The 11,619-nt window shown below is 38.3% G+C and overlaps 1 protein-coding gene and 1 non-coding gene across 2 annotated transcripts; both read right to left on the bottom strand.

Moving 5' to 3' along the window:
• Positions 1-3,430: 3,430 nt before the first annotated feature.
• Positions 3,431-3,546, bottom strand: LOC122049780. The gene has a single exon (XR_006131037.1). It is a non-coding gene; the product is annotated as a U5 spliceosomal RNA (small nuclear RNA).
• A 443-nt stretch (positions 3,547-3,989) lies between these two features.
• Positions 3,990-5,809, bottom strand: LOC122048492 (nodulin homeobox-like). The gene is made up of 3 exons (XM_042610055.1): positions 5,699-5,809; positions 5,182-5,216; positions 3,990-4,810 (listed from the first exon to the last, which is right to left on the bottom strand). Exons 1-3 carry the CDS (start codon positions 5,807-5,809, stop codon positions 4,237-4,239), a joined length of 720 nt encoding a protein of 239 aa, XP_042465989.1. The 3' UTR covers positions 3,990-4,236.
• Positions 5,810-11,619: the final 5,810 nt, after the last annotated feature.

The raw sequence follows: 11,619 nt of genomic DNA, 5'->3' as shown, positions 1-11,619 counted from the left end.
ACTTCAAATCTATCGGGAATCAAATATCTCGACCTCCTGCTAGAATCTTGCATCTTGACTTTACCAATCAGGAATCACACATCCCGATTGGACTTCCTACCTAGTGTCTTATCCTCTTGACCCATCAAGTTGGTCAACCCTGCGCACTCAATAACAAGGTTAGATAAACAACACATCTAACTTTAATCCACTTGTCATTCATCAAAACTCATGTTTGATCATTGATGTGAAATACACCAACATCATCAATTTCCCTTTTCAGTGTTCAATATCTCCCGACTCCGGCATAGTCGTGGATCTTGCTGATATATCCTCCGATCTCATACTAATAGAATTCATCAACAATTTCTCATTTTAGAGTTCAATCTCTCCCGACTTGAACATAATCGTAGATCGAGCTCATATATCCCCTGGTCTCAGACTAGTAATGTCCATCATCCCTTTTAGGGTACAATCTCTCCCGACTCGAACATAATCGTGGATCGAGTTCATATATCACCATGGTCTCGGACTAGTGATATTCATCAGTAATTATCTTTTTCAGGGTCAAATATCTTCCGACTTAAACATAATCGTCAATCGAGCTCGTATATCCCCCTGATTTCAGGCTAATGGCATCCATCAACAATTGCCCTTTTTAGGGTTCAATCACTCACGACTCGGATATATTCGTGAATCGAGTTCTTCTCTCTCTGAATCCACAAGTATTCAGGAGTCATGAAATTGAGTCTACTATTCTCTCTCTACTGCACATAATTGAGGATCAAACATTCATTTTCCCTATCCAGACGGTCAGTGACATTTCATCTCCTTTACCCCGATAGAGTCCCCATGGCCAAGTCTAATATGCTTATCTTATTTCTAACAATGTCATATTTCCATTAACAGTGGAAGAGTTCCTCGATCCTCAGCACCAATAGTCTAGTCAGTCAGATTCCCGCATTTTTGGATTAGATTTAAGGGGATGTTTGTGATGCAAAGGTAAATAAGGGTTCGCGTGGCGGGTCCTTAACTTGGTTAACATAGATTCCACAGGACGTGTCAACTACCGAGTTGACTTGATCAGCCGAGTCATTGACCTCTCCTGAGGAGTCTTCCCAACTCCCTCGAGGAGTCTTCCCGACATGGTCGACTCCCCCGAGTAGTCTTCCTAACGAATGTTGGTTCCTTCAACTCAATCATTCATCTCAATTATCTCGACCTCGCCAATCCGACAGCTCATGTGTACCCGATTAGGCTCTGTCGATCTGATGCCTCCTGCTCAACCGTCTCGATCTCGTCGAATAGACACCCCCGGCTCACTCGGCTCGACCCCGCCGATCCGACGCCTAATGTGCACTCAGCTTGGTCCCACTGATTGGACTCCTCCGACTCACCCGGCTCGGCTAAGCCAATCTAACACATTAACTCTCGACTTCGCCGACCTGACACCCCTTAACTCAATAGGTCGAATCCTCTAGTCCAACTAGCCTAGCCTACTCAATAACAGGTGGGACACCATGCGGGTTGGCATAGCACGTGAGATATCACATGGACGGGTACAAGATGATGAAATTAATCTTCCTTTTTAATATATTTTAATATGATCGACGAATGATATACTTATTAAATATGCTATATAATTTAAGAGAAAAATATTTCTTTTGGGTGTTTTTTAATTTACCTAATAGGAATTATGTTGAAAAAAAAATTAAATTTAACAAAATGAAACTACTGATCATTAATTATATACAAATATTATTAGTAATAATATTATTAGTTTATTACTATATAAAAATCTTTTCTAATTTATGATATAGGCATTTTCTCTCCTATGGCTAGACATCTCGATCTTTTCAAATTCACTCCAAAATCATTGTTGTTGCTTTCATTGTCAATTGTAGCATCGTTGATCGTCAGAATTCAAGATTGATTACATATTTAGAAAGTCCGCAACCTAAATTTTCTATTGGTAGTTTGATACCAAAATCTTGAAGTAATATCGCAACTTGAGAAGGGTCGTTGGCCCTTGTTTCGTGTCGGAACTACATTTGAGCTATTGTTGTCTTGTCAACCACGGTAACCTAGGACGGTGATTTCTAGGTAAATTTTGATCTCGATTTCAGTCATAAATTGAGAATTTGGAGGTTGTTCAAGGGTATACAAATTTCTGACGATAATTATTTTTGTCACTTAGCATGCAGCCCACCCAAATTTAAAATTTGGGATCCGCCCCTGCACAGCATGATCCTCTACACTACATAACGTGAGTGACATGACTGTAAATACAAGAATGTGATACTTTTCCTACTAGAGTATGACATCCTATCAATCAAATACCTAGAGGAGAGAACCTAAACGAGAGAGGTATCATGTCTTCATTCTACAATAGTGATATAAAAGAAGTCCGCTCCTATGATTTGTAGGCAAAAGGTACACATGCACGCGTACACATACGCACAAACCACCATCTTCTCACTTACTATTCTTTTTCTCTTCCTCGTGTCAGAAACTTGATTTGAGCGTCGGAATGATTGAGTCAGAACACCTTCTAGCTTCCATTTTAACTCTCTCTCTCAAGCTTCGCAAGCATTATTGGTCGTCTAACATTTCCTTGGTGTTGGTAACTTTATCAACATAAGTCGACGATATCAAACAGGAACAAACACTGCCAAATAGCTTAATAAATAAATTAACATGATAATGGATTAATGCTTGTTGTTAGGGACAACCTAATTTGAGCTTTGAGGAGAATGGAAAGTAAGCCACACATCAACCACAACGGTTGATACTACGTTGTGTTCTTTTTAAATTGACATAGTATTTGCCTATTGGAAGATTCTGTTACATATAAATATCTTTATTTGTTGTTGGTTCTGCATGAACAATATAAGTCTCTATGTCATTGAACATTTTGGAGTAAAATAATGTACAAATAATAACATTAAAAAAAAAATACTAGATATTATGGAGGTTTAATGGTGTTTGAACATAGAATTCACGTACGTCCATGGATATTTTTAGTTGACCAACTATTTTGCCTGGTGGTTAAATCATTATTTAGGGATATGTTTAGCGTAATTTTTATATTTCAAAAAGTTGAAGCTTAAATGGTATTCTTTGAAACAATGACTCTCAGCGAGCAACAGAAAGGATTTGCCCTTACATTATCTGCATAAAAATTATAGTATCCATCAAATCAAGGCTTGGGTACCTAATATGATATATTTATATGCTCTATGCCGCTTACCAATTTATCCGTTCCAATATCTCTTGTAAACAAGCCCAGACAAAAAGCCACTTTAAATAGAAAGTAGCTTTACCCTTAATATTTAATTAAATGATTAATCATCCAATATCATATTTTAGTAGTTACGTAAAATAATAGGTTTTTAAAAAATCACAAGTAAACAAAACCTGCTAAATAAAATTTTAATATTTAATTTACAGGAGTTCTTTTACAAGAAGCCCCTTCAAAAATTAGCGTATGCTGCTTAAAGTGACGAGCACACGGTATTCTTTAGTAAAAGGCGAAAGAATAATTCGCTTTGCGCTCACCACGCAGCTGCGTGAGTTGGCAAGACAGCATCTCGCACTTATTTATAGCGTTTCTCGCAGGAAGCAGCGTCAACAACGAGCGATGTGGGACTAAAAACTAGCTAAACATTCAGCACTCCTTCTCGTGCTCTTCGCTTGCTCCGATGACGAGAGGGAAGAAGCGATGGATATCATGAAGCGGCTCTTGGAATCGCACTGTTGGGAAACTGTGGGATCTTGCCGAAGAGTGTATAGACAATGGGAAGATGAGCAGTATAATTCGTAGCGTCAAGGGAGCACAAACTCTCTTTGATTGTACTGGTTTACCGAGCATTCTAGACTGGTGGTCTTTTGCACCCTTTATGTGTGCTCTGCCGTCAGTTTACTGTCGAACAGTCTATGCTTGCAAATAGCTTGATAAATATAATATGATAATGGATTAATGCTTGTTGTTAGGAACAAGCTAGTTTGACTTAGGAAGAGAATGAGAAGTATACCACTACTTGTTCAACTTGAAAGGTTATTGTCGAACCCAAACTTGAAAAGCCAAGCAAAATGGATGGTTGACAAAATACTTGCAGAAAATACATATTAGAATTCGGTTCGACAAGAGCATTTGCATTTTAGGTAACAGAATTCGATTATCTGAAACAACTTTAATCTAAATCATCAGCTTTGTTATCTTCCTGCGCTTCTATCTTTTGGCAGAGATGTTATTTGCTAAGGCAACAGAGCAAGCCTTGCTGCATCCCAGGCCACCCACATAGTGCCGCTGTTTTTCGCCATGGCCTCCTCGAAAGTATGTCCCGCTGCATCGGAAGGGTGTTGCACCTCCTTCCATTTCTCAACTTTGAGCTCTGTAACATCCACAATGCATATGCCACTTTCTTCTAAGCTCTTCCCATGCCATCTACCTTCCACCTGAATGATCTGTCCTTTGCCAACCAAGTTACCTTCGGCATCTTCCATTGAAACCAACTGACCTGGTTCGAACAAATGAGATCTCAAGGGCGCTTGATTTAGCTGAGACCTGTGGACAAAATCAGTTGGTGTACTCATGTCCATATCCTCGCATCTGGCTGATCTTGTTTCTATGCTACCTGTTCTGGAAATGGTTTGGTGTGAGATTCCTCTACCGGGGGCAGCATAGTTTTCTTCAGTGGGGCTCTCAGGGGAATCACAAAAATGAGAAGAGCATGGACCGCTCGACTTGTCTGGGTAGGAAATATCCCCTTCGGATGGAGCACGGGCCTCTCTTGCAGCTCGGGCAAGCTTAGCTTTCCTATTGTTTACCCTGCACAAGCAGTTGCTTTGTTAAAGCACGAGAATAACTTGAAGGATAGAGTAATATTAGACAAGAGACTCAAAAGTGGAAATTGTGCATAAACCATAGCCTGATGTCTGCCCAAGAACTATTGTCTATTATTATCAGGAGTCTTACTCATGACCCAAACAAAAACTAGCATTTTTGAGATGTGACGGACTGAAGATTCAAGTAGATCAGTAAAACTCAAAAGTTATCTGTTCAAATCAAGACAAAATCGACTTTGTTGTCTAATAGTTTCTAGTGGAAAAAGAGACAACAACACTGTGTAGAAACAAAAGGGCCTCAATCAGAGACCTATCATATGTATAAAAAAACAGTACACAAGCGATAGCTCTTACCAATTCTTTAGCTGAGATGCTGTAATTTCAGAGCCCTGAAAAAAAATTTAACTTAAGCTTTTATTATAGAATTCCTAAGTATCCAAAGAGAGAAAATGATATCAAGATTTATTACATGCCTGCAAACTTAGTTTATCAGACCATGCCTGAAGTGTTGAATTGTAATTCAAACTATTCCCTTCCCTTTAGTTGTTTTTAGTTCTACATTGTCAAGCTAAGAATTTTGGAAGACCTTATATATGGAACTCTTCCCTCCTTGCTTAGCAATAATAAGGGGGCCTACACGCATGCGCGGGCCAAGCCCAAATCGAATGGATTTGGGGGGTTCGAGCCGGAAATCTATAAACCGGGCGTCACGTACGCGATTATCGTGGGCCTATCCCCAGCTCGTGGGTCTCGCGCTTATGGGCGGCCCGGTCTGTTTTTGCCAGTCCGGTTTGGTTCACTCCATTCGGTTTTCTGTCTGCGTGAACGAAGAGACGCGGTTCTGTTCGCGTGAAGGAGCAAAGCGACGTACACTTTGGTGCGTGCGCTGTTTCGAAGTGTATAAATACACTTCCTCCGTTCCTTCTGAAATCACACCGAAGCAAAGCATTTCTTCTACCTTCAGCTTCTTCTTCTCTCCCATTGTTCTGAGTTCTGAGGCTTGGTTTGCGATTTGAGGTTGAGTTCGAGTGCGGCGTTCGTCTTGGAGTGCACCTACGAACGACGCGAGCGGTTGTCGGATCTTGGGAGGATTTTGCCGGAGAGCCTCTGCACCATGGGTGACAACAAATTCTCTAAAGACAGTCGGCACGTCCGACGCTTCAACCGGAGATACACAAATTCTTAACTTTTACTCATTTTACCTGTTTATTATATGTTCGTCATTTATTAATACAATTATAAATTATTATGTTAGCATAATCAATTTTACTACATCAAGTGCTACCGGATTTCTTTGCATTTCTGGTTCGTCCAATAGAGCCTTCTCAATCATTAAAATCTGAATCTCATTCATAATATTTCGCTTTCTCTTTCTTGGTTGCTTTTCCTCACCCTGGCCATTTTCTGCTTTTTCATCTTCTGGGAGGCAACTTTCTGTTAGATACTCAGATTGTGGAAAATGGCTATTGTCAGTCAAAGTCCATCTTGTTCAGGTGAAGTCCTGTACCTTTCAATTCAGACTCAGTGTTCTCTTTCTCTCCACCTCTCATAGACTCAGGTTGATCATGAAAGAAGCCCCCAGGGGCTAGATCAGTTGGTAAGTTGATGGTATGTTTGCAGCATAGAGCGACGGTTCGAGTGTCGCCAGTTGCAATGTGGAATAATTGTTGGAGTGTATACTGAAAGCCTAAGCTTTGTAAACATTCATTATGAATAAAGAATCACATTTGGTCTAATTATCTACATTTGTTTGTAGTTGTTCATTTAATTTATATTGTAGATAACATAGTATGTGGTGTCACATACAGAAGATGATGTTATCAGTACCTTATAAATTATAAACAGTAGCTCACGACCAGAATGGAAAGGAACAAACCATTAGAAAGTCGTAGTGTAATTAGATATTAGTTTATCTTGACTATATAATTACACTAGTACACTCAGAGTGTATTGAGTAGGACCATTTGAAGTCGTTCCTTTTATACTGACTTTATAAAGGAATAAAGACCTCAGTTATTATGGAAGTGTGTGCTCTTAATCCTAATATAATAACAAGCATATATGTTTGATATTTATTTCTTTAATTTATCAATGGGTGAGATTTAGTTCGATGAATCAATAAACCCGATAAATTGGGAAATGGTATCACTCATAGTGTGTGTTGTTGATTATAGAAGGAAACTGTGTCCTAGTGATACTAGGTTGATAATGTCCTCAAGAGGAGCTCATAAAGATTGTCATGTTAAACCCTGCAGGTGGACTTAGTCCGACATGATAATAAGGTTGAGTGGTACTACTCTTGGACTTAGATATTAATTAAATGAGTTGTCGTTAACTCACTTAATTAGTGGACATTCGATATCTTAAACAGGGAGACTAACACACTCATAATAAGAAGGAGCCCAAAATGTAATTTGGGATTGGTGCGGTAGTTCAATGATAGTTCTCTAGTGGAATGAATTATCATTGATAAAATTAAGTTGTGTGTTCGGGGCGAACATGGGATGCTTAATTTTATCAGGAGACCAAAACCAATTCCTCCTCTCGGTCTCTATCGTAGCCTCTTATTTATAGAGTCCTATACCCACATATACCCACCTTTTATACCCACCTAAAGGGGGCCGGCCAAGCTAGCTTGGGAACCAAGCTAGCTTGGGTTTAAGGTGGCCGGCCCTAGCTTGAACCCAAGCTAGTAGGGCCGACCATAATTAATTAAAAAGAAAATTTAATTTTAATGTTTATTATTATGTGGAAGATTTAATTTAAAAGAGAATTAAAATTTAAATATCTCTCTTGTAAAAATTTACAAAAGATTAAAGAAAGAGATTAGATTTCTTTCCTTATTTGTAGATTGGAGAGTTATTTTATTTTCTCTTTAAAATTATTCACATGTTAATAAAATTAAAATTATAGATATTTCCTTTTATTAACCATGAAGAGATTTTAAAGATAAATTTTATTTTTTTAAAATTTCCGGAAACAAATAAGGAAAATTTTAATTGTTGATTGAAACTTGTCCAATTTGCTTCCTATTGTTTTGGCCGGCCATCATTGTTTAATTAGGGAAATATTATTTTATTTTTCTCAATTAAATCATGTCAAGGAAATTAAGGAAAATTTATTGTAATTAAATTTCCTAATTTACCTAGGCCAAGGAATATAAAAGAAGGGGTGAGGGTGCCTTCATGAGACACAAGATCTATTATTCCTCTCCCTCTTTTGTTTCTTGGTGTGGCCGGCCATCATCTCCATCTCTTCCTCTTGTGGTGGCCGAACCTCTCCCTCTCCCTTGGAGTTCTTGTGGTGGCCGGATACTACTCAGAGAAGAAGAAGAAGAAGGAGAGGAAGCTAGCATCTCTTGGAGCTTGGTTAGTATTTTGATTTTCTTCTTTGGTAAAGTTCTTCCTTTGTGGCCGAACCTTGCTTGGAGAAGAAGAAGGTGGTTGGTGGTTTCTCATCTTGGTAGATCGTTGCCCACACAACGTCCGAGGTTAGAAGAGGAATACGGTAGAAGATCAAGAGGTTTTTCTACAAGGTATAACTAGTAATTTCTTTTTCCGCATCATGCTAGTTATTTATGGAAATAATACCAAATACAAGAGGCTTACGTTCTAGTATTTCGAATATGTTTTTTCGAAGTTGTGTTCTTTTGTTTCTTTCTTTTCCTTGTGATTTGATTGTTCTCTTTGGTTAACCTAAAGTTATTTTAGGAAATTAAATATTAGCTTTCTATTAAAGGTTTTGTCTAGTCGGTGGTGGTTGCTCCCATATCCAAGAAGGCCATGTGCCTCGCCACGTCGAACCTTTTATGGAAATTAATATTTAATGGAATTAATAACAAGGAGACTTGGGTCGAGCGTGTTAAGTTCCGGCGGAGATCCAAGTCAAAACCTAAAAGAACAAATAGATTAAGTTTTGGATCAAACGTGTTAAGTTCCGCAGGAGATCCAAAATTTAATTTAAAAGAACACATGGTAGCTAGGAAAAGGTTCGGATCTTTGTACAAAATTTTTGTACAGTGGAACCTATAGGCTTTCGAGTAGCAACCAATAATTGGTATCAGAGCTAGGGTTTTGCCTCTGTGTATTTGGTATTTAGTTTAATTATGCACATGTCATACATAATTTAGGCGGGTTAATAGTAGGATGTGCTAACTCTATGGACGCAGGATCCAACTATTATGGCTTTTAGTTATTATGTGTGATTGGACCCTTGGACATGTCAAGGGCATTTATATGTGTGTGCATGATTGTATTAAAAATACAGCAGGAGCTGTATTTAGTTTTATTAGGATTTTATTTTTGATCTAGATACATGTACATTCCTTTTATGGAATATAGGATCAAAATGTAAAATTCTATTTGTGTCATGGATCGAATCTTGCAAAGCGTGGAACCTTCTAAGGACCGAGGCGCGGAACTCGGAGCAAGATGGATGCGACAATAGACCCGTGGCGGTGGCCAAATATGGCAGCCTTGGGATGACAACACACGGAGGACGATTAAAGATAAAAGCCATAATAGTTGAAAATTAGATTTTCTATTTATTGCTTTTATATTGTCTTTTATGTGTGCATGTTAGTTTACAAGTTTAGTAGGCTAGCATAGTTAAAATTCCTCATTTATAAATAACTAAGTGGGAGAGGATTTTAAGTAAATCCCATGGTCTCCATTACTGGGTTTGTAAGTGATGCAAACAAGCTTGCGCGTTGGCTCTAAGTGCCTTCCTCCATAACGGATGAGCTTGTTTGCGGATCACTAGAACAGACTTCCATTTTGGATGACTATAGGAAGTTAATTAAGGCGTGTGATCTTCCCCAGCGGAAGGGGCATAATCTTATTAATGGACTTAGTGTCAAGTAATGGTGTACACTTAGACACATCTAATAGTATCCTCCCCAACGGAGTCACTGCTATTATTTGTGTGACCAAATAATACCAACTATTAATTTTATTTGTCAAAAATTTAGGTTGACAAGATAATAAAATTAATGGGTTAAAACCCTCCTTTTACAAATGTTGAATTTGTATACGTCCACACTAACGTGGCATACAAAATTCACGGTGTTTTAAGGTGTTGGTTAATTTAAAATAGTATTGTTTGAGGAATCAATATTATTCTAAATTTAGAGTTCGACCAAAAGTTATTTGTGATTCTTAGGATGACTTTCAACCCACTGTCCATCATACTTCAACAAAATAGACTTACTGGACCAAATTACATAGATTGGAAAAGAAACACGGATATTGTTCTTACTGCTGAAAGCTATAAATTTGTCTTTCATAGCTGATGCACCCATTGGTGAATCTACCCAAGAGGAGATTGAATATCATAGGAAATGGGTAAGCGGATGAGATGGCGCGGTGTTACATTTTGGCTTCAATGTCAAATGTATTGCAACATCGGCATAAAGATTTACCAACGACTTATGATATTATGAACAATCTCAAGGAACTCTTTGGTCATCGGGATAGGGCTTCTAGACAAGAAGCTATGAGAAGATAATGACCACCATGCAAGAGGGTACTCCTAAGGATCATATCCTAAACATGATGGCTTATCCGAACGAAATCTGAGATCCTTGGAGGAGAAATTGATGGGAAACCCGGATCGATATGATCCTCCAAACCCTACCTAGAAGTTTTGAGCGGTTCCACGAACTATAATATGAATAAAAGGATTTATTTATTAGGGGAACTACTGACAGAACAACAGAAGGGTTATTTCGTCACAATGCTCAAATTCACTATCTTGAAAATGGTTCTACTTCTAAACCGAAGGTAAGAAGAAGAAGAAACAAATGGTTCAAGAAAGAAAGTGAATAAATCTCAGTGTACAGATTGAATGAAGAAGAAGGGCAAGTGCTTCATCTAGCAGTCAGGAAGGCGGACTATCCTCGTAAGAACCAAAACAAAGGTATATCTCATACTCTAGTTGTTGAAACATGTTTAGCGGTGTTATCTACAAGCACTGGTGTGTAGATACGGGAGCCATGATCATGTCTGCAATTCCTTGCAGGGGTTCCGGGAAACCCGACGACTATCTGAAGGAGAGATTCTACTAAGGTGGCGGCTGTTGCAGTGGGAGACGTCTACTTATCTTTTAGTAGAAATAGAAATTTAGTTTTAAGAAATTGTCTTTATGTACCCAGTTTTAGAAAGAATTTAATTTCAGTTTCTAAACTGTTTTTAGATGGATATTCAGTTTCTTTCGATAATGATGTAGTTATTAAAAGAAATAAAGTGATTATCCGTTCCGGTGCATTAGTTGGCAATTTGTATATTTTAAATCAAATTCTTCCACAAAGCAAAACATGGAAATTTATAATTCATCTTCTAATTCTAATAAGAGAAAAACCTTGAAATGAACCAAGCATATCTTTGGCATCTAAGGCTTGGTCATATTAACTTAAGTAGGATTCGAAGGCTTATAGCCGATGGACTTTAAGTTCATTAGAGTTGGAAAATTTTCCAACTTGTGAATCTTGCTTAGAAGGTAAAATGACCAAGAGGTCGTTCAAGGCCAAGGGTATAGAGCCAAAGAAGTATTAGAGTTGGTTCACTCTGATTTGTGTGTCCTATGTCCGTCCGGGCAAGAGGAGGTTTTGAATATTTTGTCTCTTTCATGGGCGATTATTCAAGATATGGATACATTTACCTAATGCGCCAAAACCGAATGCTTTGACAAGTTCAAAGAATACAAGGTGATGTGGAGAAGCGATTAGGTAAAAGTATCAAGACACTACGATCCGATCGTGGTGGCGAATACCTCTTAGGAGAGTTTAGGAATTAC

Source organism: Zingiber officinale, chromosome 2B, assembly GCF_018446385.1.
Source record: "Zingiber officinale cultivar Zhangliang chromosome 2B, Zo_v1.1, whole genome shotgun sequence".
Classification (NCBI taxonomy): Eukaryota; Viridiplantae; Streptophyta; class Magnoliopsida; order Zingiberales; family Zingiberaceae; genus Zingiber; species Zingiber officinale.
The sequence above is the reverse complement of the archived record's forward strand: the minus strand, read 5'-3'. Positions and strand labels throughout refer to the sequence as shown.